Source organism: Postia placenta (assembly GCF_002117355.1).
Source record: "Postia placenta MAD-698-R-SB12 unplaced genomic scaffold POSPLAscaffold_12, whole genome shotgun sequence".
Classification (NCBI taxonomy): Eukaryota; Fungi; Basidiomycota; class Agaricomycetes; order Polyporales; family Adustoporiaceae; genus Rhodonia; species Rhodonia placenta.
The window spans coordinates 716,767-742,962 of record NW_020169843.1 but is presented as its reverse complement, the minus strand read 5'-3'; the positions used below and the strand labels follow the sequence as shown (position 1 = coordinate 742,962).

Sequence of the window (26,196 nt, the reverse complement as noted above, 5' to 3'; positions counted from 1 at the left end):
GAGAGGGAGAACGTGTGCGCAGCTTGGGAGGCGTGTCTGGCGACGGTCTCAATGGGCGCTTATGGGCGCGGTGATCCAATCCGGCGATCTCGATCTCGCACTGCGTAAGTAGCACGTGGAAAGTGCAAAATCCAAGTCTCCCACGCTCCTCCTCGACTGCCCTCGACTTGCAGCGCATTCGTATTATCAAAAATGGCAGCAGCAGACTCAGTATCTGTCTTCGCAGAGGGTACATTCTCAGAGCAGGTGTGCCAATTTCGTTGCGCTATGGAAAGGCCGATCTCACAAGTCTTCAGATCCGCGAATTGGTGGACTACCTTGCTCTGAGCCAGCCGGAGGATCAGCGTCCAGCTTTCGTCCAGCCGTTTGCCGATGTGTTGGAAATCGCAGATGGACAACCACCAATTGAGGAGGATGAGCCCCGGAGGACAAAAGTACTCACCATGGTACTTGGTGAGGTAAAGGGGCTGGGAGACGGATCGGAGAAAGGTGCGTCCGTTATAATCACCTGCTCTTTGTGTACAGATCTCACGTCCCTTCGTCGTCAGAAATTGAGGGCTTCTTCAATCTCCTCTTTTCGCATCTCATCACACTGCTGCCTCTCGGTGAACCTGAGACGAAGGCTCATCTTGCTGCTCTTCTCGAGACGATCTCTACCTCCTCCAACCACACTCCCATCAAGTACCGCATGTGTGTATCCATTTCGAGGGACTTTCCAGGTTTAGATTGACATTCTCCTATCAGACTGACCAACCTGTTCAATGCTCTTCCTCGCCGATCAAGTCTTCGACTGCACGTATACAAGACTCTCCTCGAAATCGCGAGCGAGCACGATGAACTTGCCCTCCTCAGCCTGTCACGGCAGGAGGTAGAAAAATGGCTATCGGAGTGGGATGTTGCGCCGGAAGACAAGAGCGACTTCATTCAGCTCATCGCATCTGGATACACGAAGTGCGGCCAGCCGTATGTCATTTCCGTTACTTCTTCGCGCAGAGGAGCCGAACCATCCCGTACAGAGAAACATCATACGAATATACTATCTCATACGTCCGTTCCCTCTCTCCATCATCACCAACCGCACAAGCAGCCGCCATCGATGCCATTGCTGCTGCACTCCGCCTTCCCTTACTTTTTGACTTCGACACCCTCTTCCGCCTCGACGCGGTCGTCGCGGCGAAAGACCACGAGCTGTTCGCACTCTTGCGCATATTCCTCAATGATGGCCTTCCCGAGTACAAGGCCTGGGAGGAGAGTCACCCGGACGCGCTCACGAAGTACAGTAAGTGGACCTGCTTTGCACAGTTGACCCTCGTACTGATCATCGATGCCAGATTTGGACAAGGCACAACTTGAGCGCAAGATTAGACTAGTCACACTCGCAACGCTCGGCTTCCAGAACATCGGACATGAATTGCCTTACGTGACGATTGCTTCCGCCCTGCAGGTCGATCCCTCTGAGGTTGAACGTTGGGTCATTGATGGTACGCTGCCATTTTTACCTGATGCGTGTCTGGAGCCCCGCATTTACCGATTCTCCAGTCATTCGAGTTGGCCTCATTTCAGGACGCCTTTCCCAAACCTCGCAGACTCTACACGTCGTCCGCGCAACTCCGAGGGCCTTTGAACGTCCGCAATGGGAGCTATTGGAGAAGCGACTACTCGCATGGAAGTCAGGGATCGCGAGCGTGCTCGACGTTGTCGCTGTAGCACGGAAACGAGGTGGCGTAGAGGCAGTGACGAGTGCAAGCACTAGTAATGTCCCGCCTGTGAGCACTGAGACACCCACACCTGCAGGAGTCGCGCAGACTGCTGCTGCTTGAGTGAGACCAGTCATGCAGCGTATAGAAAATGGGTACGGCACCCCTGCATGTTGTATGTAGGCTGTTGCTAGATGTATCGATGTTATTATACAGGTCACGATGTATCAAGTGGATCCGCCTGTGCTTTGGAACCTACGTGGGGACCCGCTAGTATCAGGATGTCTACAAACGATCTACGCCACAGCAAGTCTAGAAAGCAGGCATGACTACCATTCGCCATCAAAACCGATGAAACCTACACACACATCAATACATGCCAACCCATAGAATTCAGCACGCAATCTATTAACGCACCTGTCAACAAAAAGACCGGGAAGAACCGCTTCTTCTCCAGCGACGAGCACCAATTCCATGCACTTGTCAATCGACCGTCGATGCACGAGCCGGCATCAAAGTAATTGCCTGCCCCAGACCCATCGAACCCATGGCGGAAGAAATCCTGCAGGATCTCGCGACAACATGATTCGACGCTGCCGAAGTCGTCCTCAATATATGAGCGCAGCGCGGGATTCTCGGCGAGCTTTGGGATCTGCGACAGCGTGTTGCAGATTGGCAGGAGGATACGATAGATCTGCGAGTACTTGTCTAGGAAGATGACATTGTATCAAAATGACAAACAGACGGTTTGAAGGCACTGGAGACGCACCGATAAACATGAGCGAATTCGGGACATTGTGATCGCCCATATGGATGACAGACGAGCCTACCCAAGAACCAACGCTTCTCTGAGCGCGATTCAGGATGACTTGCATCATGCGCGCTGTCTTTGGAGCAGCTTGCACGCGGTTCAAGCCCTGTCCAGTGTCTCGCAAACGATACGGGACGTTCTCCGATAGAAGGTCCTGCTCGGCCAAGGACCACAGATGGAACATATCTGCATCATACGCGCTTAGGTATATTGCTTCCGTAGAAATATATCGTCGCGAGGCGTACCATGCAAGACCTCTCGCCAGAGGGTCAAACTCTGGATAACGTATGCGTACTGCTTCGAATGATCGTGCGTGAGACGCGCGCCGCCCTTGCCACTCTTGATCGCAAGGCTGCTTTTGCTATCCTTCGCATCCGTTGGGTGGAAGTACTTCTTGAGGTTGGCGATCATCTTGTCACATGGATCGCGGTTCACGCGCAAGAATGCATGGTTATCACCAATGCTATACAAGCATTGGCGGATCTGCTCTTGGCTCAGATTTCGTCGCTCGTGACGCGCTGCGAGCTCTTCGATCGCGCGCTCCTTAGACTTGATGTCCTTTTGTATTTCTCGTCGCGAGCGTCCTTCCGCATAAATCTCCTTCGTGGCGACAGAGACAAGATCGTCGCGCAGGAGATCGAGTGCGTCGCACTCTTCCAATATCGAGTAGACGGTCTCGATGGGCTTCACGCACGTGAAGTTGAGCATATCCTTGACTTCAGGACTTTGACTGTCCTGAATATCAAGATTCACACCGGGTCTGGGTGGATGATAAGAGCAGGACCAACCTGCAGCAAATACATGAGTTTGCCATACGTTGCCCGCATCTTGTCGGGGCTCATGATCTTGTGGCGCCGACCGAGCTCGAAGATTTGTTGGAAGAACTCCTCGTTCGCGGCAAAGTCACGGTCAGCGAACAGCTCCTGACCCTGCTTGTAGTCCGCAGACATGACAAGGCCAGACATGATGGCACAGAGCTCGCGGATTTGATGTACGATCCGTTTCGTTTTGCTCAGCCCAAAGCCTAATGTGTCGATCTTGTCCGTATATTCTGACACGTTCAGAGCGGCCTCGAGTAAACGCAGGTACTTGCGCTCTCTTAGCGACAGGCGGAGTGGGATGAATTTGGAGCGGTCAACGAACCACTCGCCCACTGTCGACTCGTTCTCGGCGGAGGATGCCTTGGCCGACGGAGTATTCCCCACTGCATTCTCCAGCTCCTCGTCGGAATCTTCGTCGACCTGCATCTGAGGCGAACACGGCTTGAGCTGTTCGTGCTTGTCATGCCATGAGATAACGAGACTCACAGACTCTGCCCCGCCATTTTTCGTGACATTTGTGGCAGGTGCACTAGTAGCAGTCCCATTCTGAAGCTTTGCCCGTTTATTGCGCCCGGACAAAGGTCGCGTAGCATGCCTCTTGCGCGTGCCTTTTCGATGCTGCGCAGTGAAGCAGACTTCGCAGTACTCATCTCCGCACGTTTCACAGAGTACTTGGGCCGGTTGGTCTAGGCAGTGTCACAGGTCGTCATGCATTCATGGCTTACGCACCGGGTTCGCAGCTATCTAACATACCTTCGCATTCTATACAAAAGCCGTGTGCAGCTGCACCCTCGGCCGTCTCTTCGTCTGCGCTACCCTCTGGGGCGTCTTTCAGAGGTGGCAGGTCTACGTTTTCATCGTCTCCATCGAGGATATTGTCAAGAGAGAAGGTTGAAGGCCCTGCAGACTTCTCTCCATTCGCAAGGTCATTTTCTTGTGCCATACTTCCCAGCTGGGCGCTGTCTAGCGAGCGCTATGGCTCGAGAAGGGGAAGGGGAAAGAGGACGAATTAAAGATGTGACACACGTGTATGTCATTTTCAATGCAACTACGGCGCTCAATTGCTGGACAAAGGGTAAACTGGCGCCCACTTTGTGCAGCGCACGATGACACAACCGATGAGATTTCGAGAAAACCCGTATACAATTGATTACTTGGTACAGTATAGTACGTGTAGAACCATCAAGACCAGAACGATAAAGCAGGAGTATCGTGGCAGAGTGGCAGTGCAAACAGTAGCGGCGTAGAATTTCAAGTGCAGCGTGCTATTTACGCATCCGCTTCTTAAATCGCTCCATAACCTGTCGATGCCAAGCTCAACTGGGGAACCCCGCGAGCGGAGAGGATGAACGCACCATCTCGTCCGTGGCCATCTGAGCCCGTTGCCGGTGGGGGTGTCGCTCCTCGTGATCTTCAGGCAACAGCCCCATTGCTTCCAGCTTCGCATCCCGGATGATATCCGCGTCGGATTTCATTTTCAAGTTCGGTCGGTAGACTTTCGGATCGCCGAATTCAGTCTCAACCCCACAAGTTGTTGGTCAATACTCACAGCGCGCAGCTGCCAAATGCTCTTCATCGTTTGCGTTCTTCTTGCGCTCCTTGCGCTCTTCCGTGAGGTAGCGCTTGGCTTTCTCCGTATCCTCAATATTCTTGAGGCGTGTGCTGGGTAGTGGTCAGCCGGGGGGATACAAATATAGCGACTTCGGTAAAACTCACTCCATTCCGAGATCCACCTCGGGTATCGCAGTCAGCATGGCAAGACTATTGGTGACGCTGCCCTCATCCTGTTCATTCTTCTCTTGCTTGACCTTGTACTTATCTGGAATGCGGAAGAGCTCGGCATAGGGATCTGGCGGACCATCGTCTTCCTTCTCTTCGTCTTGAGCTCCTCGTCTCAACTTCATGTTCTCCTCAATGTACGCCATCCTGTGTTATATGTCGATATCATAGACAGCCTCATACCGACATAAGAACGCACATATGCTTGTCCACGTCTAACACGTTCGTCTGTTGCGTGAAGTTGTTGGTCCGGACAACCTTCCTTGCCTTTGTCTCGGCATCTTCTTCCTCGCTACACCATGCTGACCGTCAGAGGTTACGAACACACGGCCTGCGGGTCATGAGCACGTACTCATCATCATCCTTCGTTGCTCCCTTCCTCAGCCCACCCTGCTCCTCTTCAGTCTCTCGAGGCCGCTTCTTCTTCTTCTTGACATCCCCCTTGACAAGCTTCTGGACATCAATGCCCTCTCGCGTGCGTCTGAGCTTCCGTAGCTCAATGAGATCAGAAACCCTATAGACATACCGTCAGGGTCAGTTGAAGATATCCAAAGCGTCAAGACCATGAACCTGACCAGAGTACCTACTCTAGTTTCACGTCATCTTCTTGCTCTTGTTTTTCTTGAGGTTCTTCCTCGACCTCAAGAGACTTTTGCCGGATATGTGGCTGAGGACGAGTACGTTTCCTGATCATGGTAGTTACTTGCAGACGATCGGGACATATTCCAAGCATTACACTCCGCGGTGGCGCAAACAGACGCCCAGCGTCTCTCGCCGGTACATAGCCAGGCCCATCCAGTGTCCACAAATTAGAATTACATACTGCTTCCAGGAACATACACAGTTAGACTTGCGAGTACACATTGATTTAGGACCTAACGAAACACTGAACTCGGGTAACTATACAACGCACGGTCGGTGATCGCAACGAGAACAGCGTCCAGCAGATCGACTGACAGCCAGGAGACAAGCACACAAAGCTACAAGATCTACTGCTGTTGAAATGTCTTCCTTTCACTTGCCGTGAAACGCGCCATTGACTTTCGCTGGCGCTTCTTCGTCAACGGACATCACACTGTCCTCGTCAACACTGTGGTCAATGGAAGCGCTCTCGTCTTCTTCGTCTTCGTCTTCCATCAACTTAGCTGCCACCTGAGCAGTGTAGCTGTGAGAAATGTTTGAAGAAGACAGGCGAAGCAGCCAACCTTCATAGCTTCTGCTTCATTCGAATAGTGGCGTCCGCGTGCTCGCAAGAAGGCTGCATGCTTAGCAGCGGCTATACAAGCGTTGATTAACACATCCAATGCGCTTGAGCACGTAGTACGCGTACCTTCCTCATCCATCTCCTCAAATTCTACTTCGTCCCCTGGCTGCCGACCGTCTAATCTGATTGTCTCTCGCATATCATCCGGCAAGTTGAAGCTCGTGCTCCTGCTTGACCGGCCACTTCCGCTGCCTGCGGTGCGACTGGAGAATGATGTGCGACGGGATGAAGGTGTGGATCCACCCCCAGTCGCACCTGTGCTACTGGAGGGCGATTGTGCACGGATGGGCGAAACGACGCCCGTGCCGTTCAGGTCGAGCGAGGGGATATCTACACGCACATAACACGTGGATAGATCAGTATCGGCCGCAGAGGGACGATGAGCGGGATGGCGAGCTTACCGCTCTCTACGGTGTCAGTCTCAGCATTGTATCGTACATAAGGAGTCTTGGGCTCTGTGATCTTCATTTGGCTATCCTTCTGCGCCTCGGTTAAGGCGAGGTTCTCTTCATCCCATTGCAGACTGCTTTGGATGAAGGTTTCATAGCCGCAATGCGATCAGAGAGTGAGGCACTGACTGTTGGCTTGTTGGGTGTACTGGCGGAGCATTCTTCAGGATGCCCTTCGGCTTGGAATTGGAACGGGACATGGGAGGCTGGTGGGGCGAAGGAGATGGCGAGTTTGAGATGACTTCTGTGGACATGTCTGCGATCCGAGTAGAGCTAGCTGTAGAGTACTGGGTATATAGCTTGACAATGGAAGAAAGTTACAGATGTTGATGACACAGTCAAGCTAGTTATAATAGACGAGGTCAGTGATGTTCGCAGGGTGTATGGGGCTGAAATGGCGCGCAGGCAAGACCCGGCGTTGCCGCATGCCATTCATTAGCGTCACGTGCATGACGCGTCGCGTTTAGATGACTGGTCGACCTTAAATGCCTCCGAGATTAAGATGCCAACTCGGATACTATTTACTACAACTCATCTTCTGTGCTTCAACACAATCATGCTGCGGGACGAGATTGCTGAAGGTCATACACGGCTGGTGTTCGATAATACTCTATTTGCCACGCACGAGACTCCCGTCGTATGTGCACCAATACAGACCCGTCGAGGCTTCGTGGTCTCCTTAGAGAGGGCTCATACTAATAATCTTGCATGTCATTTAAGGACATTTGCTCGCCTCACCACAAGGGGGCAGGCGACGGGACGCGAGGAATCTGCCGCCATCATGAACTCTATTGCCACGGAGCCGGTCCACCATTCTGAGTCCGTCACACGCTCCCCTTCCTCCAGCTCAGTCTTAGAAGGGTCCTCTGGGATCGTTTCTCCGCGGCTTGCGTAAAAAAACTGTGATACGATCCTCCCTAGTAAGCTTTATGGCGCCCCTGATAACCTGGACGTAGTAGATTGACTTCTTTGCGCGCACTAGAAACCGTTCACAATGCCCCACGCATGCGTCCCGTGCTCAAGTGCTGCCACTAGGCGATGCAGTGCTTGTTCATCCACGACTGCTTGGTATTGCAGTGCGCAATGTCAGAAAGACCATCGGGTGGAACATATATTCAACTGCAATCCGAGCGAAATCACAACCGCTGACCACCTCGCCCGTGCCGTCATCCGCGACCTCGTCCCCGAGGACATGCAAACCACCCGGGACTTCGGCTTCGAGCGAGCATTTACAGTGGAGAATCGCTCCAACCTCTTAGGCCTGTATATCGGGCTCATGAAGGTCATGCAGATACCGGCAGAGCAGATCCATATGTGGCGTGTTTCCGGAACGCTGATCCAGGAAATAAAAGCCGCTTTCAACAGTTGGCCTGAAAACAGCCGCGGACAATACTATCCGTGGTTCTTGAAGAACCAATGGGTCCTCGACGCCTCGTTGCCAGGTCCCTCCGAAAACCCTATTCACGACATGATCACACGCGCGAATCGCTATGTTAGGGTTCTCGCCAGCCCAGATGTAGAAAGCATGCGACAAATCGCGTCTTCGTGGCCCAAGTCCAAGTCTGCTTGTTACGCGCTTTGCATCAGTATTCTATCAGACTGGCGTCCTTCACCCGTGGGGAAAATTTGGGTAACATTCGGCTTCTGTGCCTGCCCCGACGAGTATGTTGAGTCAAAGCTCGTGATCATGTATAAAACCCTTTTCCAGCGATGCACCTTCGACGAATTCTGGCACGCCTACGACGAGTCTTCCCTGATGGATCTTTTCGACCGACACGGCTTGAAAGAAGATTGTCTCTGCATCCCCAATCTCGAAATCGTCCTGGAAGGCTCTCCTTTAGTCTTTTACTCGGTGTGGTACCTCAAGCAGTTCGCTGTCGATGAAACAGAGAGAGTTGTCCCGCAGTTTTCCGTCTTTATGGACTATGGCTTCAACAAATGCCTATCCCCGTCGCTTGTAAAAGATCTTAAAGGCATATACAAGCGGCTATTTTTGGAGGCACGCGTAGATCCAGTCAAGTTGCACGAAGCTTGCGTCGCTGGCAACCTCTTCAAGTTTGCGAGTGGGTTCGTGAAGATCAACAAAGGTCAGAGGAAGAAATTCGCGCGGTTAATGAAGAACCTGTATCCCCTCTCGACCTATCAGGTGCGAAGATGGGACAGAGATTTACATGTTGTCGAGCTGGAGTTTATGCGAGGATGGGACATAGAGCTGCGCGTTGTCGATCCGGGAGTCGTGCGCCGATGGGGTAAAATCCTGAGCGTTGTCATCGTAAGTCGTCGTAGTCTATTCAGCTTTGATACACTCATTAATTCTCGATTGGGGTTGTTCAGGGAATAGCGGTCTGTATATTTTCCGTTATCATCTATATGTTCGTTGACCATCGCCTCCTTGACATCTGAGTGACGAGATGTGGGCGGATGCGTCATATTCGTGGATAGATGTCTTCGAAGATATTCAAGTTTACTCGTCGACTAGCGTGTTCCGTGTGTTGGTGTGGCTATCTCATTTGGCATTCGGCAGCTACACACAGCATACGTTCCTGTCCATCTCCATGCGTGTACGGGTAACGGTCCTGAGATTTCCATCCAGAATCCGAGCACAATTGAATAGGACACCACTGCAATCATCGAATTGGGATACCCATGGAATGTCTGGGCGAAGTGCCCATTTATTTTAGATTCGGAACAACATTCTCAACATCGCTGCGCTTGCTGAAATAAGCGTGGTGGTCGAGTAGATGTCATGCAGTCAACTACTCGAAGTAATACGGATTATGAGTGGTCAGGTACCGGGTTTGTTTAGGTTTGTCGCTGCCACGAAGTGCGGAATTCTCTCGCACGTCTCACGGGTGCTCTTCCATTCTCAGCCAAAATGCTATGTATTACTGCCCTGAATTATGTCTATCGCAAGCGGCACCAGTCAATGGGTCTCGAGCGGGCATGCGAGCATTGTTCGTTATGTGTGTCGCCCCCGGTACCTTCGCTGACACCAAGATCTGCGAGTGGCACGAGAGAGGGCCTATGTCATCGAGGTAAGAGTCAGCGAAAAGCGTAACAATAGCCAAACCACCCGAATGCACAGCTTACCTTCCGTGCGCGCACTGAAAGGGTAGCGCAGTGCCTGCAAGATCTTGCACCAGGCGCGAGCATTGCTCCAACGTGAGCGGATCATTGAACATGATGGCACCTCAAAAAAGAATGAGCTCCGCGCGAGGTCTCTCACTAAGGTGTCCTCACCTCGGCATGCCTTGGAGTTGACCAACTCTAGCAGCTCACGAGGACACCATCGCATCGCCCTCTGCCATGACTCATCATCATCCTGTAAATCGCCTTGTAATACACCTTGGGTAGACGACGGCGTTGGGGCCAGTACAGGGATGCCCTCCGCCTCCAACTTGGCGAGGTAGCCCTTGACAAGGTTCTTCAATTCGTCTCCCGCTAGAAGCTGTCACAGATGGAGGTTGTGAAACCGACAATCTTCTAGGCCTCAATACTCACCTTTTCGCTCACTATATGCGGGATACCAGCGACCATGACCTGCATGTAGTCCCTCTCCATATTAGTCTCGCCCAGGGGAAAACCCTGGCCGCTGTCCTGATGTTCGAATTGTAGCTGCTCCAGGCCAGCAAAGTTCACGCCCCATCGCTCGAATGCGATACGGGTATGCTCTACTGTGAGCATTCGCGCCTCATGGCACGTTAGAAGGATCGGGACGGGTGTCTCCAGCACATCCACCCGAATGCAATCCTCTGATCCACCCGGAGAGTACCTGTCGTGCAAGAAACCTAGGCAGAGATCCTTCAAGAAACGTTCAACCCGTATACGTTCGTCAGCGGCGTGCTGGTCAATCAGCACCAGCGCCCGGCCCGGCCTTTGGGTGTCGACCTCTACATCGCTATCATCCTCGCCTGTGTCTAAAACGCAGGCAACGAATTTCCGATCGACCTGCGTCATTACGCGTGCTGAGCGGAGAGCTGTTCTACTGAAGCGCCCTGGTCGCGTCGGCTGCGAGCCTATGTCTAGCCAGTTGCCATGCTGCATCCCTCGTTGGGTGAACGGACCTCCTGTGTTTAGAGAGTGATGACAGCCGTGCGCATTGGCTGAAAAGGCAGCCAAGTGGGGGAGAGCTGGTATTCGTGGCTCGGGGATGGCATAAGCTTCGTTTGTCTAGAGCGACGTTGATAAATTCCGATTCGGTTCCAAGCTTCAGCGTTGTCACGCCGGCGTACCTGCAACGCTGTCCTAATCCAATCAGGCATATCTTCTATTCCTTCGAGGTCTTCGCCGCCCTTGCTGCTGCTGATCCGTGTGCTTGGTTTGATTGCGATCGTTCTCCGTCTATGTAGCGGCAGCCTTCCTTGTTGCTGGTTATGTGCTGGGTATGAGTTTCCTGTGCGGGTATCTACGACGAATATTTCTCCGGTATCTGGGTTTGTCCATGTTGTCTGCGCGGGTGCGTCATCATCCTCTGTCTGTGTAGTTACGTACAGCTTCAGGCCTGTTCTTTTCCGAATATGATATAGAAGACGTACAGGATTCGCGGTGAGGGGTAAGGCTGTCGTAGCAACACGGAGGCCTTCGATGGCTCCGCGAAAGGAAGGTGACCCTGGTCGTACTGTGTCCTGCTCATGAGAACGTTTTGTGCTCAGCGTGACCCGCCTTCTCTTCCGCGGCGGATGCATATCGGTCTGTAACGTTCTGCAGGAGCTATCGTTGCGTTGTCTGATGCGCTGGGCAACAAATCCGTGGCGAATGAGGAAGGATTCCACCACGCTGGCGAGGAAAGCGGTCACTGCCCCTGTATTCTGCCAACAGTGTAATGTGAGCGAAGTATCTACGCATGATAGTGTGTTTCAGCCGAGAGAAGCCCACCTGTAACTGAACGACAGTCTTGGCGGGCTCTACGCAATTGTCGACATGTTGCGGAGGAATGCTCAGTTTCAATACGTACGCCGGTTTCTTCTCAGTCTTCCGTGGTGATCGACGGGTGTCTGGCGACAGTCAATCTTTCTGAGAGTATACACATATTTCGCGCACATACTAGACCGTGGCAGGCTTGTCTCGCCTTCCTCGTCAAATGCCTGGGGATGTGTGCGTCAGCAGCGCCCTTGCCCCAGATCTCTTGTAGACACACATGCTTCGTAAATAAACTCGAGGAAAACTTCGAATCGATTAAACGGTGCAACTCGCACGGCGAAATTATATGATTATTGATGTCTGGTATAGTTAGTATTGGGGACTGCTTACTATGGTGAGCAATACTCACAGAGGAATTGGTATGTCTGGGCGCTCCATGATTAGTCACTTCCTTGAGTCCATAAGGATTCGTCGTACCTTTGAATGCGCTCCATCCAAGCTTATGAAACCTTCGAGCCTCATGCTATCTCGTACCTCGTTGATCTCATCGATGTGCTGATTGCAAGGTGAATTCTCATTCAAAAATGACATCAAGGACGACCGCACCTCCGCCAGCGCCTTTCCGTACAGATGGCGGAATGCTGCAAGGCTGGAAGACGTCTGTAATATCAGGTTGGTAAGGATGAGGGACATCCGGGAGTAGTGTCACCTTTGGTACAGTTATGATTCGCCCTTTACCAGAGCCCATATCTCGTGACTTACGAGTGTTCTCGAGCGAGAAAGAAATATGTGGGAAGGCGAGTGCAAAGGTCTCTATATCACGGCGGATCAGCTCTATTGCCCTTGAGGGAGATGGATGCGATAATCGGCGAATGGGAAGCTGAGAACAGTAATACGGGTCAGTTGCAAAGTTTCGTTACCACATAGCTACTGACATTATAAAAGGCGTCTCTAACGGAGACAACAGTTCCGGGAGATTCTCTGCGCCAACGAACCGAGGGTCCATTATATAGGATCGCCCCACCCTGGTTCCATCCCCTCGTGAGCTACCACATCAGACGAGCGGGAGCAGGGAGATCCACCTTGAGGATTACCGACCAGCTCTCTCTTGAGCGCGCTGTCCTGGAAGATATTTCGAGGCAGGAAAGATCTGCAGCGGAAGCTAACGCTGTGGAGAACATGTGAAATGTTCACAAGGTAAGAGTACATCGGTCGACGCACCTTCACCACGGAAGCCAAACGTCGATACTTGATCTAAGGATGCTGGGGTGTATGCCTTGGACGTACCTTCATAGCTTGAGCGTACATACGCGGGCTACAGTAGGCTCCGCGGAAACTCACCATACCGTCCGACCTCTGCGCCACCGGCGAGGACGTCAAACCCTTTTCTGTCTATGCCGACTCCGTCATCGCGCACCCAGAATGACCAGTCCTCGCAGTCTACTCCGATGTCAATATGCCGTGCATCGGCATCAAGCGAGTTCTGTATGAGCTCCGAGATGATTTGTGGAAGTGAAGTAAGGATCTGTGTGGAGCGCAGCCTGGACTGAGTCGCTGAGGGTAGGTGTTCGATGGGACGTGATGAACTGCTTTCATGATTATGATCCTTCAAAGGAAAGTGAGGTTTAGACCGCATTGTTATGAGCGGCACATGTGGATACTATATTGAACTTGTTAGGATGAACCATAAGCGAACATGAAGTCTGGCGGAAGCGCTCGAGTCGGACGCTCGCTGAGTCTGAAATCGTTCGCATCCGATCACTATCCATAAAGGGAAGGTCTAGTAGATCTGAATCTTACAAGCGCTCTCAACTTGTCGCGAGCGTGGAGTGGCCAAGACGATGTGGCTCCCTGCATGGCCAGGTGCATCGATGTGGCTCTATGTGTTATTTCTACTGCGGATAGCAGTGCATCGTGTGCAGAATCTCATGTCTAGACCGTCCGAGTCTCCATAGCTCGTCATGCACAGTCATGACCCGTACCATCGTCACCGACCCCGCAATTGCATCATGAGCGATTACAGGTACCGCTAACGCCTCGACATAACCTTCTCCAGAAGTATAAAGGACAATGCTCGCCGCTGCATGTTCCCTTAAGATATACCACGACTCATCTTCTCTCACATCGACCTCATTATATAACCACTTTTCGTAATCCACGACACAAACATGAACTCTGAGGGCTACAACAACTGTAAGTGCTCCTTACGTTCGCACCGAGTAGAAACATCTTTGTCTGACTATTCTGATCGCTGTAGCCGGCGGCGGCTTTGGCGGGCAGAACCAAGGCGGTCAAGGCTTCCAAGGCCAGGGAGGTCAAGGCTTCCAGGGCCAGGGAGGTCAGGGAACCCAGGACATGGGGGGCCAGGGAACCCAGGACATGGGGGGCCAGGGCCAGGGAGATCGGGGCGGTTACGGCCAAGGGGACCAGGGAGGCTACGGCCAGGGCCAGCAGGGAGGCTACGGCCAGGGCCAGGGCCAGCAGGGCGGTTACGGTCAGGACCAGCAGGGCGGTTACGGCCAGGACCAACAAGGCGGTTACGGACAGGGCCAGCAGGCCGGGGGTGGAGGGGGTGGTGACGACAACTACGGTGGTGGCGGTGGTGGCGGTAACAACTTCGGTGGCGGAGCCCAGCAGGGCGGTTTGGGCCAAGGAGGCTACGACCAGAATAACCAGGGAGCTGGTGCTGGGCCCGGTGGGAAGCCATCCATGACCCACCGCATCAAGGGTAATTATACTCTCTTGCTTCAAACGCCAATGTCAGACACTGATCGTGTTCTATATGCAGGCGATCTCCAGGAGATAGCTGGCAAGGTGACTGGCAACCAAGGAATGGTCCAGCGTGGTCAAGAGGAAAAGGTGTGTATCCAAATGCGCATGTTCGCCTACTGCCGGCGCTGACTCCGTTTTGACCAGTCCGGATACTGAACATAAATTCGTGCTTCCATCCCTGTATTTGTATGCCTTATGTGGGATTGTCGCGGTTACATGATACCAAAAAATGTTGCTGAATTTGGGGTCATACCATTAGTGTAGAATGAATTTATTGCATGCCGCGATGATATTGAACGTCCTAATCGACCCGTGAGATTTAACAATCTTTCGGTTGTCGTGTCAGCGAACCTATGAAATGACTTCGCGGCAGGATCCCAAATTGACATACGTTATTGGTCAATGGTCATGTTAGTCGCAAATGCACCACTGCGCCCGACTTTAGGTGTCATAGCTTCGTTCAAGGTTTATAATTTCAGAAGTCAAGGCCCACAATGAAATTTCCACGTCCACTTCCTAACTGCAGATTGCTGACCAGCCATATTTGCTAAATGCCACAAATCGTCTCTGTGTTGACAGAGAAGGCAACCAGAAGGTTCTTGAAAATATGCAACGTAATGAACGAGGACAAAGATAGCGGATAAAAGGCTACACAAGAAGCATACCGAGTGCTCAGTCTCGCATGTCCGCCATGACTGCGAAGCGATCGATGAAATCTGGGGGACGATGAAACAATCATCTCCTGCCCTTATTCGACCTCGATTTTGCGCCTCCGCCTTCTCGAGACAGCGCTGCGCTGCCCTTCCCCTTGCTCGCCACCCTGATCGCTTTCCTGACGTTGAGCACATCGTCTCCTGAGGACCTGGACTTCTTCGCTGTCGGTCCTCGATCGAGCCCCTGGAGGATGGCAAGGTTATGTGACTTTTCGTTGGAAGCGGATACCTCCGTGGGGTCAAACTGCGAACAGAAAATCAGTTCAGATGCTCTGGACATGGCAGAGACGCAGCGGCGCACCTTCCGCTTGACACCCTTGAGCTTCTTCTCCCCTTCCAGTTTGCGGTCAAACTTGCCCATGCTTGCCGTGCTCGACCGCGTCGTCGCCAGTGTCCTGTCGATCTGTTTTTTCCGCTCCTGCGGGGGGGCTGGCGCGGTCGCACTGGCGCTGGCGCCCTGCGCGCGAGCGAGATTTTGCTGGTGCTGTCGCTCATTCTTCGCCATCTTCTCCTTACGTGCATCGCGTGCAGCTTTTGCAGGGTCATGATCCACATCTTCCGTGATGTGTGTCAGGTCACTTGTGTGAGAACAGACGGAAAGTTGAGTACGCACCTGCGTTGGCGCGCACTTCTGAGAGCCACTGTGTCTCCTCCTTCTTGTTCGCGCCCTTCCAACCCCAGCGGTCTACCCAATCTTGTTTCTCCTCATCCCACACCTTCTTGTCCTTCCGCTTCTTCTGGATGCCCTTCGCCCTGGCAAACTGCTCCCACTTGGTGGGCGGCTTGGGCTTGGGCAGATGTTTTGCGCGGGGCAGCTGGGTGGTGGGCGGTGGGAGTTGTGCGAGGGGACCGTCAGCGGATGGTGTCGTAGGGAGTGCGAATAGGGCATTAATGAGTGCCTGAACGCCGTCGCGTGCAGTCGATTGCAGGTACTCTTCTAGGTCCTCGCTGCACGTAGAATGAATATCGTAGGCACATATTGAAGGTGAATATGTCTTACCCGTAGCTCTCAGTATCAACAGGATTGAGATCTGTGACTGCCAGAAAACCGGCATCGACCTCGAGAGGGATGTCTTTCTCGACGGCGACGGCTTTTCTGCGGCGTGTTTGGATGAGTAGACAGTGTTATGAACAGACCGCTCACTGTTTTTCTGCATGTGCAGCCAAAATATCGGAGACGTCCATGGCAGTGGCACTTGGTGATCGTGCACCGTGTATATGGCAAGGGTGAGGTTAACGAGATGCTTGGTGAGACCGGAACAGCGAAAATGCAGATGATCGGGCGCTACCGCCCGATCGTCGATCGTTTCTGATGGCTCAATACTGCGTCCATGTTACGGCGATTGCAATATTCAATATCTATGTTTCTCTATAAGACCATACATAATGCGTTTTGGGCATGCTATGATGACACAACTTGGCGTCGAATTTACGGGGCTATGGAGTGTGTTCGATTTTCTGTCTGGACATACAGACCGAGAGTACACATAGAATTACAGCATTGATTGGGATTCACAGGATACCGTAGTTATACATTTCAATATTGCTATATTATGCGTCCTTGGTCACCCAATCAGCACGACTACGCCGAGCTCAAGAAACTGGTACTTACACCTTCAGGTCTCTTCAATACAGCGACCTCCATTCTTGTGCCTAGCCCCCTCCATTTCGTGCCCGCTCCCGCCTGCTGAGATACCTCTGAGGGCATCTCAGTTAACACCTTGGCGACCCAGGTCGCATCTGTTAGAGGAGTCAAATCTTCCCGCTTAGGCAGCCTCTGAAGATGCGATAAGCGGAGTGAGACAGGGTCAGCATTCGAGGATCATGCACATACACGCTTCACCCAATCGTACGGGGCCTCCCATCCACTTGTCTCGCGAACTACCAGTGGAAGCGATGAGGTGAAGGAGTGGTATATTCTCGTGTCGTATGTCCGGAAAAGAACATTATCGACTCTGAGCGTAAAACGTGAGAGAATGAAGAAGCACGTCGGCATGACGCGCTAAGACGACGCGAGGTGAGCGGGCATGAAAGCAAAATGCGCACGATAAACTCACAATCCTGACGAGGATGTGCGATGAGCCATTGTCATGGAGCTCGTCCTCGTAGAGGGGTATCTCCGCATAGAACAGAATGGGATCTTGCCGCGTTAGCTCAGCAAGGGGGATGGTATGGGAAGGGTTGTCTAGATCAGCAAGCTGCCATAGGATAGGGTTTGACGACATTTGGTGGCCCGCATATACGGTGGTATACGTCCAGTCGTACGGTTTTGTGGCTACGGTCTTGGGCATCGGCAACTCAGACGATGGTCCTGTGCTGACATTGTGGAAGGTGAATGAGCTTCCTAGTATAGCGGCTAGCCACCGCACCGGCTCTTCAGCCATGCATCCGCATAGCCGACTTTTACCCCGCCATCTCCCTCCGCGAGCTCGCCATTCTTTACACCCTTCAAGGCCTCCTCTGTGTCGAACAAACATTGCCAGCCACTCGCGTTATGCTTCAACTCCAACGAGTTGTTCCCGAAAGTCATCTCGGGCAACGGGATCCCGCCTACGTTCGCCTGCAGCGAGTCGAGCTCGCCCGCATTTGAGATCGGGTTCGTACGTGCGGTGATCACCCAGTCCCCGATCTCGATGGCGCGCGAGTTGGGCGACTCCTTGAGCGTGTGATGCGGCACAGATATTGCCGCAGACATGAGCACGTCGCGGTACAATGGAGCGTGCACACAGTGTGAGGCTGAGGCCGCGGACTGAGTCGTATACGCCGTCACGGACGATGAGGAACGCGAAAGAGACGCGTCGCCGGAGTTTGAATGGGGAAAGTTGCCAAATGTGAGACTTGCTCGACGCGGCTACAGCTGCACGAACCGCTCCAGAGCGAGCTTGAAGCCTGACCTCTGCTTGGCCGTCACTGCCTCTACACCGTGCCATCATGGACAACTCGCGACCATCGTCACCAGATGCGCTCCCGCAGGACCTCTGGTCGTCCATTCTCGACTCAGTGTCGAGCACCCGCTCCATTCCTACTAAGCAGGTCCTCGTCCTGGGCGAACCGTCTTCAGGGAAGTCGGCATTAGTGTCTGCATTGTTGCAGAAACCTCCAGCAGATGCAGACAAGGAGGAAGAACGCTCAGACTTTGCGTTGGGCTATGACTGGGCGGATGTGCGAGACGATGCAGATGAAGGTGAGCACTCGCGTGGGGATGGTGTTGTAACAGTACGATTTACGACGCGCCCATGAGCCTAGATACCCTTGCGCGACTTTCTGTATACACAATACCCTCCTCCGCACCCTCATACACATCTCTGTTGCCACACTTCGTACCGCCACGGACGTGTCTGCCACATACAGTCGTTCTGATCATCCTAGACTGGACAAAACCTTGGACGTTCGTCGAGGAGCTAGAAACATGGCTTCAATGGGTGGAAAACTGGACAAAGGGAGATGGCGCAAGAGAACTCGAGATTACGCGAGAAGAGAATCGCGAACGACGTGAGCTCCTGTCGCGTTGTACCGCCCGCGCCTTCTGACCATACATGTTGCAGTACAGATGCACCTACAACATTATGCAGAGCCTACTGCTGACCCGCTACCCGCCACGTCCAATCTATCAGGTACAGATCTACCTCTGGGGCCTGGTACTTTCACGCATAACGCAGCCGGCGTGCCAATCATCGTGGCATGCACCAAGGCTGACCTCATTGACGAGAACAACGACGTCATCGGTGCGGGAACCTCTGGCATGGGGGGTATGGTCAAGGGGAAGGGAGGCGAATGGGAGGAGCGGACAGACGGCGTCATGCAGGTTCTGCGGACGGTGTGCCTCAAATGTATTTTTTTGCTTCAGCCTTTGTGCTCTTGCTGATATACCTCTCTCTCAGATGGTGCCGGGCTCTTTTATACAACGCCTTTGCCTGATACGCTACAAGTGTTGCGGCAATACGCCCTCCACCTCCTTTTCATGCCTCCAGCGTCGTCACCTGGCTTCTCGTCAGGAACAGAAGCTCCAGCACCCGTGCGGAATCCCTTTCCCTTCCAGCAAAAACCAAACACATTAGACCGAGACAGGATTGTTGTGCCAGCAGGGTGGGACAGCTGGGGTAAGATAGGTGTTCTCCGGGACGGGTTCGACGCCAAGCTGTGGGGCGAAGCATGGGAACGCGATCTTGAGCCAATGGAGGGTGAGACAGAGCCTGGGGCCAAGAGGTTGTACAGCTCGCTCGTACCTGATCAGGGTGCCAAGGTTGGTGTCTGTCTTCGTTGTCGGCACCGTGTAGATGGCTGATTGCTCCTCGTAGCCGCCACCATTGCCGCCGGTCAACAACCCTACCCCAGAACAAGCCTTCCTCGCGAAGAACTACGACGAGAACTCGAAGAAACCAGACCGAGATCCACGTGGTGCGTTCCGAAACCCCAATGAGACGGTTGCGACGGGTATTGTCGGCCCCATGGGCAGCATCAGTTTCGCTCTTCCAAATGTGGAGCGGGCGCTCACGGAGATGGAGGGCGTCGCAGGAGGGGGTGGGAGCACGTTGGGCACGAACGGAGGCGGGGACGCTGCTGCACGGAAACTCACAACACGTCCTGCGGCTCGTATGCAGACATCGACGCTGGCTGTGCCAATGGCACAATCAACATCGCGGTCGCCAGCACCGTCACCCACTCTGACTGCGTCCCCAAGTACGCCGGGAGGGCCAACGCAGCACGAGGTGCTGCAGAATTTCTTCCAAAGCTTGCTGAGCTCGAACAAGGAGAGGTCTGCTACGACCACGAGTGCCTCTGCGACGAGGACGACGTCGCCAAAGGCGAACGGAAATACGAACGGGGCGGACGAAGGGACCTAGGAAGAGATACCCTACATGTATGCTGGACCTTTAATGTTGTTTATGCGGAGCTATCGGTCGCTTCTTTCGAGCCATATACTGTAAGTAACATGATACAAAACGTTCTATTGATCACGCGTTTGTCACAGTGACCCAGACGTATATGCGTGAGAAACTTCTAGCTGGGGTCCTGCGCTGCCTCCTGACATATGAGACGTAACTTATAGCAGGAATTGGAATAGTGTTGCTGGCCGATACTCCAATCGGAAACTAAAGCGGTTCGCAATATCAAGAATGTGGTGTAAGGTTAAGATTCAAGGGCACGTTGCGACTGCGCTCTTGTCGAAATATGGAGTCTGCTGACCACTGTAGTACCGCGCTCGACAGCTGGCCGAGCCTTGTTCCCTGCTTTTATACACGTGAAGCTCATGCCCTGTCACCCAATCGTTGCCCAAGCCCATAATAAGGTGAGCATATGACAGGGTCTCCGAGGTTCAACGTTCATGAACAGCGCTTTGAGATAGCCCATTAACAGACATCTACATTCCACTCTCATTAATGACGTCTACTTACAGATCGTGACATTCACGGTTCACGGAAAGTTCCTTTGCCCCGTTGGACCCATGCGTCGCAGGGAAGGCACGTGCGCAGGTGGACTTACGCCTACCCGTGGACTTCCCAGCTTCGTTATCATACAAACCGATAAAAGCCGAGCCTTTGCAGCGAAAGGGCCAACCCATAGTTACTCCTCTCGAGATGAGCTTTGGGCTTCGTCACAACAGTACATATGTCTTTGTCAATTACGCCCTCAAAACCCGTCTACGGCTCCCAAATGATAATTACGAACAGCCACTCATCAGTATGAGTTCACCTAAGGACCATCCTGCCATCGACAGCGAAAAGGTTCGGTGAACTTCAATATTCGGTGTACGTTGCTTATTGAATCAAATGACTTAGTGGAAAGCAATATCCGGTCCAGGCGGCCAATATCAGTTTTTGAATGCGAAATTCTCTACCTACATCACTAGTAGGATCCCTCTCGAGGAAGATGGAGAGGTTGTAGGGCGGGTATCTGGTGCTATAGATTCAATCTGGTGGTTTGTGGAGAACCTGTCGAGCCACGGTCCCGACGCCTATGTGTATAGTGGTTTTATCAACTCGTATTTGCTCCCCTCTAATCTCACGCATTTCATTAGCATAAGGCCTTCCTCACAACCAAATCTTTGCTGGAGTCTGATAAGCGGGGAGGATGAGACACCAGTATGTCTGCATGAAATATTGCCATTGCTTTCGTTTTTAATCAGATACGCCAAGCTTTGCCTGCAGGAATTCACGCCGAATCCTGAGAATATATGGCAGGTGATTTCCCTTTGTCATTTTGTCACGTTGAAAATCAATATGTTGATCTGTGTGCTGGTGGTAACTGTGAAATCTCCTTGACCTAGGTTGTGCAGATTGACATACCTGGTCAAGCTATACAGGAGCATTTCAATGCTGGTAATACACTACGTCGAAGTTATTCCAACCAGGAAGATGCAAAAGAAGACATCGACCCCGATGGATTCGCGCTTGTTGCCCATTACATTCATTCAGCCACAGTGGATAGCACGAAGAAGGTGGAGATGATATCGCAGGTCATGACTGATCTCGAATCACACTCATCGAACAGTTCCAATTATACTCATACTCAAAGTCGAGAGTCTTGTGATCAAAATCATGCACCGGAACACACTGCCGGCTATATCACTGTGCTTGCATTGATTAATGCTTTCGTTCGGTCTTCCGATTTCGACGCCGACGAGAAGGTTAAGAACATCGATACCATCCTCTCTCTGAAAGATGCCGGCGTGCTTTTGCCACCCTTGCCAGAGGCAGAAAATATATCTCAATATTTCGTAACCACTCTGGATTATGTTTGTGCATTCATCAAGGGCTAATAGTACAATTACTCATTAGACGGACAGGTCCTGTCGAAGTGCACCCTCAGTCAGCCACTTTACAGAAGGTGTTTTCGTCACTTGCGAAGCGTTTCCGCACGTACTGGACACCTGCCCGCAACGTTTTTACTGGCGACGCCCAAACTCTCAAAAACGAAATACATCGCATATGGGGGGTTTTCGGATGTTTGGCTAGGCACATACGACGGTGATCAAAGTGTGGCCTTCAAGGTTCTCCGGTTCACGAATGAAAGCAACCGACAGAAGACCATAAAGGTTTACCCATTGCCTCGCATGATGATCCGTCTCTCTATCATACTGACCAGCCTCCCATGATAGAACTTCTGTCGAGAAGCAGTTGTGTGGAAGCACCTCAACCATCCTAATATCGTCCGTTTTCTTGGTGTCAATATGGACGTCTTTCCCCTGTGTTTGATTAGCGAGTGGATGATCCACCAAGATGTCAGCACATATATACACAAGCAGAACCCGCCGGTTGACCGGCGTATGATTGTGCGTTCGTGGCTGATTACATGAGAAAGGCTCTCTCTGAGAAGTGCTCTGTTAGATCATGGATATAGCTGATGGCTTGCATTATCTACACGACTTTCGTCTAGTTCACGGTGATCTCAAATGCGTATGTCCGCAATTCCTTCGGGGAAGCTTACTTCTCACCAGATCCCATCAGGCAAATGTTCTTGTGGACGAGAAGGGTCGCGCTAAACTCGCTGATTTCGGGCTCTCTTCCATTATTTATGAAGCTGGCAGCTACCAGAAATTCAGTCTGACGGCTACCCCACAAGGCACTTTGCGTTGGATGGCTCCCGAGTTACATGACCCTGAAGACGCAGGTATTGGAGAGGATGACGCCTTGTTGACTGCAGCTAGCGACGTGTACGCCTTTGCCATGGTCATGCTAGAGGTAACACGGTTGATTTGCTTTTGTGAGCCTGCTCAGTTTCTGACATATATAACAGCTCTACACAGGACGAGTGCCATACTCAGAATGCCGCACCGACGGTGCTGTCATTGCTAGAGTGATCAATCAAGACAAACCCAAACGTCCGGACGGTACAGAGAACTTAGGACTCACTGACAACATTTGGGCCCTCATGGAGATGTGCTGGAGCTACAGGCGAGGTGATCGTCCGACCATGACTATTGTTCGTCAAAACCTGGCGGAATACTTTCATCCTTTCGCACATCGTATGTGTTTCTCCAGTATCACACTCTAGACTTGCCTCGCTCACTGACTACTTTGGCAGCTTCGAGTAGACACGCATGAAACGTTGAATCCTTGCTAGATATGTGTTTGTGTATGAGGCTAAGCCGCGGTAGCGCTGCTCAATTATGAACATCATGCCATGTCTCGCTTTCTCTTGTGCCCATTCCTTGTACTTTATTGGCAGCCTTTCGTCGTCACGTCAGTGTAATTCTCTACGGAACTTGCCACTTGCATTGCGATGTTTGAATTAGACGGTGTACTTTCTCCTAGCAGTAAGAGTTCCCCCTAGGTGTGTTCCGGACCTTTCGTGTATTCTTCAAAGCAATAAGCCGCTTCTTCCATACCAGTCAATTGCCGATCATTCAATTGACTAGGAACATGAAGATGGATTAGTCAAAAGAGTGAATACAACACCTGCCTGTTTGGGCGTCACACCTTTCAGCCACCGGGGCGTGGGCCGCTCATGCGAGCCAAGACTGATCTCAAGGACTGCCCATCTCATCACAAATGTCGTTCGTGATAAACGGTGCCATACGACAACAACCCATGACTGCGATTGCAGGGCCTAGACCACGCGCTAACAGCTATATCCCGACACGACACGACATTTTAACAGCCGCACGCAGGCTTCCGAGATATTTAGCGGCGGGAAGCTAGTCAGACTGCCTCGCTTGCCCCCCTCGTCTTTTTCCGCTGATATGGCCCTTGAAACATCCGAGCGACTTGCACCTACTGAGTCGTTACATCAGTTAAACAGTCTTCGGATTCCAGGGCCGGGATACACACAAGATGAAGTCGTCTCAGACGAAGAGCTAGAGCCCACGGAATGGCCGGATAGGCAGAGATCCAGACGTGCCACTGGTATTGAAGATCTAGGGAGCATAGTCACAGCCAGACGGCCCTCGTTCATGAGAGGCCCTTCTGACCACACTCTCGCTGTCTCCAGTGTGCATGACAAGTCTGCAACTGTTTCCGAGCTCGATTTATCTCGCGTACCTTCCTTGCCGCAAGTCGCTGAAGTCCCAGACTCTACCGCAATAGCGATTATCCCAGTAGAGCACTCATACCCCCCACAAGTGACCATTACTCCCGCTGTCATAGGTCTGCCTGAAAGTCAGGGCTTGCGCCGTCTGCGCATGTTCGCATCCTTCTGCACTCTCTTCTTAGCCGGCTGGAAGTGAGCGATCTGTTCTCTCAATTCATTGCGCTCTCACGTTCATTGTGTTCCAGTGGTGGTGCAACTGGAGCCTTGATCCCTTACATTGAGAAGACCTATGGGATTACTTATGCTCACGTTGCCATCCTTTTTGTGACCACCTTCATTGGGTATATCGTAGCAGCTGCTGGTGCCGGTACTCTGGCGAGAAAGGTTGGATTCGGACACGCATTATGTATTGCCGTTATTGTAGAACTAGCGGGGGTATGCCCGCTCAACTTCCGTGAACGAAACTGCAGCTGACATGTTCTTCTCGGTTTCCAGAATATTATCAATAGCTCTCAGCAAAAGAGTTTCCCGCTCATGTGTTTTGGCTTTTTTGTTGTAGGTTCCGCTTTTGCCACTCAGGTAGGTCTCTGTCATACTTAGAGTTACTATGCGGATGCTGGATTGTCGTATTCCAGCTGGGACTCTGTAACGCCTACTTCGCTATTTTGCCTAAACCGCTACATTGGACGGGCATTCTGCATGGTATTTACGGCCTGGGTGCATTCGCGAGCCCCTTGGTGGCTACAGCAATAGCGAGCCGTGGCATACCGGTGAGTCGAGCCCCCTCTCTCGGATGCCATCTAGCTCAGTATTTTCACAGTACCACTTCTTCTATCTTACCAATGTCGGCATGAATGTTCCTGTCTTCGTGTTGGTCTGGCTTGCGTTTCGCAATCTGTTCGCTCTGCCTCAAGCCCCGGACGCCTCGGCAAGGGAAGAATCTGCATCAACCGCCCTCCGGGACACTCTAAAGAGTCGTGCAGTGTGGACGCTCTCCATGTTCCTGGTTTTCTATGTGGGGTAAGTCGAGCATGGGATTATGCGCCCTTCAGTTCTGATGATGTTTCTGGCAGGGCTGAAGAATCCATGTACGCTTACATTCTATAGTCCTGTGAAACAATAGCTGACCTAATTCTCCAAAGTGGTGGATGGATCGTTTCATACATCCTAGAAGTCCGGCAAGGCAGCCCTGAAGGCGCGTCTTGGGTGGCTTCTTCGTTCTACCTGGGTAAGCGGTCTGCGCAACATCTACTCTTGTCGGGCTGTCAATATCCTTCCAACAGGTATCGCTATTGGCCGGATAGCCCTGCCTACGCTTAACATGCTCATGGGCGAGCGCCTCGCCGTCTTCGTCTACCTGCTGTGTGCCATCGCGCTGGAGCTCCTTGCATGGTTCCTGCCCTTCCTCGCATCCACTGCCGTCTGCACAGCTTTCGTCGGCCTCGCCATCTCCACATTCTATACCGCAGCTATTACCATGGGCGGAAAGCTCATCCCGCGGAGCATGCATGCAGATGCGTTCGCCTTGATCAGCTCTATTGGGCAAAGTGGGAGCGCGTTCTGGCCTCTGATCGTCGGCATCATGAGCACTAAGAGCGGGATTTGGGTGGTCGAGCCCACCGTCGTTGCGCTGCTGGGTGCTCAGGGCATCTGCTGGGCGTTGGTCCCGAAAGTAGGCAGAAGAGTTGAATAATAGACGCCTGCTATCGCTGGTAGCCCCCCCAACATAGAGACGACTTCGGTGGAATATTGATACGAGGTGTTGTACTTACCCAGATGCAACACGTTCATCTCAAAGCGATATAATCGCATTACAGAGCAGAAACATCGAGGCATACATGAAGGGAGGCAGCGAGTGCTACAGAGTGCCTGTGATATTCGTAGATCACAATTGCAAGAAAGACTAAGTAACCAAGTTTTAAAAATGAAAAGGAACTCGTAACCGACAGCCCAGTAAAGACGCGTAACTTGGGGCAACGTGCGACAGAAGAGACGTTGAGCAGGGAGAACATGAGGGGTATGACAGCGAGTACTCTGAATGACCTGACGATGTATCGTAT

General features: G+C 52.3%; 13 protein-coding genes across 13 annotated transcripts; 7 read left to right on the top strand and 6 right to left on the bottom strand.

The window, feature by feature from the left end:
• The first annotated feature begins 163 nt into the window (after positions 1-163).
• On the top strand, positions 164-1,916 carry POSPLADRAFT_1184171 (hypothetical protein). Its single transcript, XM_024489062.1, has 7 exons — positions 164-246; positions 297-489; positions 549-690; positions 745-963; positions 1,017-1,279; positions 1,332-1,481; positions 1,540-1,916. Exons 1-7 carry the CDS (start codon positions 193-195, stop codon positions 1,818-1,820), a joined length of 1,302 nt encoding a protein of 433 aa, XP_024336227.1. The 5' UTR covers positions 164-192; the 3' UTR covers positions 1,821-1,916.
• A 110-nt stretch (positions 1,917-2,026) lies between these two features.
• POSPLADRAFT_1075598 (hypothetical protein) lies at positions 2,027-4,272 on the bottom strand (the record flags this gene model as incomplete). Its single annotated transcript, XM_024482835.1, has 7 exons — positions 2,027-2,055; positions 2,115-2,405; positions 2,467-2,694; positions 2,754-3,243; positions 3,297-3,755; positions 3,816-4,015; positions 4,083-4,272. 7 exons carry the CDS (start codon positions 4,270-4,272, stop codon positions 2,027-2,029), a joined length of 1,887 nt encoding a protein of 628 aa, XP_024336226.1.
• A 322-nt stretch (positions 4,273-4,594) lies between these two features.
• Positions 4,595-5,802, bottom strand: POSPLADRAFT_1048752 (hypothetical protein; the record flags this gene model as incomplete). Its single annotated transcript, XM_024479587.1, has 7 exons — positions 4,595-4,630; positions 4,685-4,824; positions 4,879-4,991; positions 5,046-5,255; positions 5,308-5,400; positions 5,461-5,622; positions 5,696-5,802. The coding sequence occupies 7 exons, from the start codon at positions 5,800-5,802 to the stop codon at positions 4,595-4,597; spliced, it is 861 nt and encodes a 286-aa protein (XP_024336225.1).
• A 232-nt stretch (positions 5,803-6,034) lies between these two features.
• POSPLADRAFT_1041019 (hypothetical protein) lies at positions 6,035-7,200 on the bottom strand. The gene is made up of 5 exons (XM_024477836.1): positions 6,951-7,200; positions 6,774-6,898; positions 6,439-6,702; positions 6,314-6,384; positions 6,035-6,260 (listed from the first exon to the last, which is right to left on the bottom strand). Exons 1-5 carry the CDS (start codon positions 7,073-7,075, stop codon positions 6,123-6,125), a joined length of 723 nt encoding a protein of 240 aa, XP_024336224.1. The 5' UTR covers positions 7,076-7,200; the 3' UTR covers positions 6,035-6,122.
• A 1,089-nt stretch (positions 7,201-8,289) lies between these two features.
• POSPLADRAFT_1150994 (hypothetical protein) lies at positions 8,290-9,435 on the top strand (the record flags this gene model as incomplete). The annotated part of the gene is made up of 2 exons (XM_024486482.1): positions 8,290-9,093; positions 9,346-9,435. 2 exons carry the CDS (start codon positions 8,290-8,292, stop codon positions 9,433-9,435), a joined length of 894 nt encoding a protein of 297 aa, XP_024336223.1.
• A 290-nt stretch (positions 9,436-9,725) lies between these two features.
• On the bottom strand, positions 9,726-13,538 carry POSPLADRAFT_1048749 (hypothetical protein; the record flags this gene model as incomplete). The annotated part of the gene is made up of 13 exons (XM_024479586.1): positions 9,726-9,820; positions 9,912-10,269; positions 10,323-10,991; positions 11,054-11,296; positions 11,357-11,629; positions 11,697-11,815; positions 11,866-11,905; positions 12,216-12,236; positions 12,288-12,322; positions 12,444-12,494; positions 12,903-12,968; positions 13,023-13,164; positions 13,482-13,538. The coding sequence occupies 13 exons, from the start codon at positions 13,536-13,538 to the stop codon at positions 9,726-9,728; spliced, it is 2,169 nt and encodes a 722-aa protein (XP_024336222.1).
• A 311-nt stretch (positions 13,539-13,849) lies between these two features.
• POSPLADRAFT_1048748 (hypothetical protein) lies at positions 13,850-14,609 on the top strand (the record flags this gene model as incomplete). The annotated part of the gene is made up of 3 exons (XM_024479585.1): positions 13,850-13,874; positions 13,939-14,540; positions 14,598-14,609. The coding sequence occupies 3 exons, from the start codon at positions 13,850-13,852 to the stop codon at positions 14,607-14,609; spliced, it is 639 nt and encodes a 212-aa protein (XP_024336221.1).
• Positions 14,610-15,188: 579 nt separating this feature from the next.
• Positions 15,189-16,351, bottom strand: POSPLADRAFT_1151096 (hypothetical protein; the record flags this gene model as incomplete). The annotated part of the gene is made up of 5 exons (XM_024486493.1): positions 15,189-15,410; positions 15,468-15,721; positions 15,780-16,114; positions 16,167-16,262; positions 16,311-16,351. 5 exons carry the CDS (start codon positions 16,349-16,351, stop codon positions 15,189-15,191), a joined length of 948 nt encoding a protein of 315 aa, XP_024336220.1.
• Positions 16,352-16,717: 366 nt separating this feature from the next.
• On the bottom strand, positions 16,718-17,861 carry POSPLADRAFT_1059611 (hypothetical protein; the record flags this gene model as incomplete). Its single annotated transcript, XM_024481178.1, has 5 exons — positions 16,718-16,726; positions 16,779-16,943; positions 17,001-17,168; positions 17,224-17,482; positions 17,536-17,861. 5 exons carry the CDS (start codon positions 17,859-17,861, stop codon positions 16,718-16,720), a joined length of 927 nt encoding a protein of 308 aa, XP_024336219.1.
• A 236-nt stretch (positions 17,862-18,097) lies between these two features.
• On the top strand, positions 18,098-20,010 carry POSPLADRAFT_1150918 (hypothetical protein; the record flags this gene model as incomplete). Its single annotated transcript, XM_024486472.1, has 5 exons — positions 18,098-18,350; positions 18,413-18,658; positions 18,787-18,996; positions 19,048-19,415; positions 19,465-20,010. 5 exons carry the CDS (start codon positions 18,098-18,100, stop codon positions 20,008-20,010), a joined length of 1,623 nt encoding a protein of 540 aa, XP_024336218.1.
• A 735-nt stretch (positions 20,011-20,745) lies between these two features.
• On the top strand, positions 20,746-21,926 carry POSPLADRAFT_1150054 (hypothetical protein; the record flags this gene model as incomplete). The annotated part of the gene is made up of 4 exons (XM_024486374.1): positions 20,746-20,892; positions 20,947-21,249; positions 21,316-21,348; positions 21,435-21,926. The coding sequence occupies 4 exons, from the start codon at positions 20,746-20,748 to the stop codon at positions 21,924-21,926; spliced, it is 975 nt and encodes a 324-aa protein (XP_024336217.1).
• Positions 21,927-22,271: 345 nt separating this feature from the next.
• Positions 22,272-23,161, top strand: POSPLADRAFT_1151130 (hypothetical protein; the record flags this gene model as incomplete). Its single annotated transcript, XM_024486500.1, has 4 exons — positions 22,272-22,439; positions 22,495-22,563; positions 22,615-22,848; positions 22,904-23,161. Coding segments are annotated over 4 exons (729 nt in total), but the record flags the coding sequence as incomplete, so codon positions are not given.
• Positions 23,162-24,388: 1,227 nt separating this feature from the next.
• POSPLADRAFT_1150582 (hypothetical protein) lies at positions 24,389-25,829 on the top strand (the record flags this gene model as incomplete). Its single annotated transcript, XM_024486433.1, has 5 exons — positions 24,389-24,571; positions 24,661-24,906; positions 24,957-25,151; positions 25,244-25,364; positions 25,420-25,829. Coding segments are annotated over 5 exons (1,155 nt in total), but the record flags the coding sequence as incomplete, so codon positions are not given.
• Between the last annotated feature and the right edge of the window lie 367 nt (positions 25,830-26,196).

Coding starts and splice junctions, on each gene's coding strand:
- POSPLADRAFT_1184171 (XM_024489062.1), top strand. CDS start 193: ATGGCAGCAGCAGACTCAGTATCTGTCTTCGCAGAGGGTACATTCTCA. Junction 691..744: donor ACTCCCATCAAGTACCGCAT/GTGTGTATCCAT, acceptor TTCTCCTATCAG/ACTGACCAACCTGTTCAATG. Junction 1,280..1,331: donor GGACGCGCTCACGAAGTACA/GTAAGTGGACCT, acceptor CATCGATGCCAG/ATTTGGACAAGGCACAACTT.
- POSPLADRAFT_1041019 (XM_024477836.1), bottom strand. CDS start 7,075: ATGTCCACAGAAGTCATCTCAAACTCGCCATCTCCTTCGCCCCACCAG. Junction 6,899..6,950: donor GTACACCCAACAAGCCAACA/GTCAGTGCCTCA, acceptor CTTCATCCAAAG/CAGTCTGCAATGGGATGAAG. Junction 6,261..6,313: donor ATGAAGCAGAAGCTATGAAG/GTTGGCTGCTTC, acceptor TACACTGCTCAG/GTGGCAGCTAAGTTGATGGA.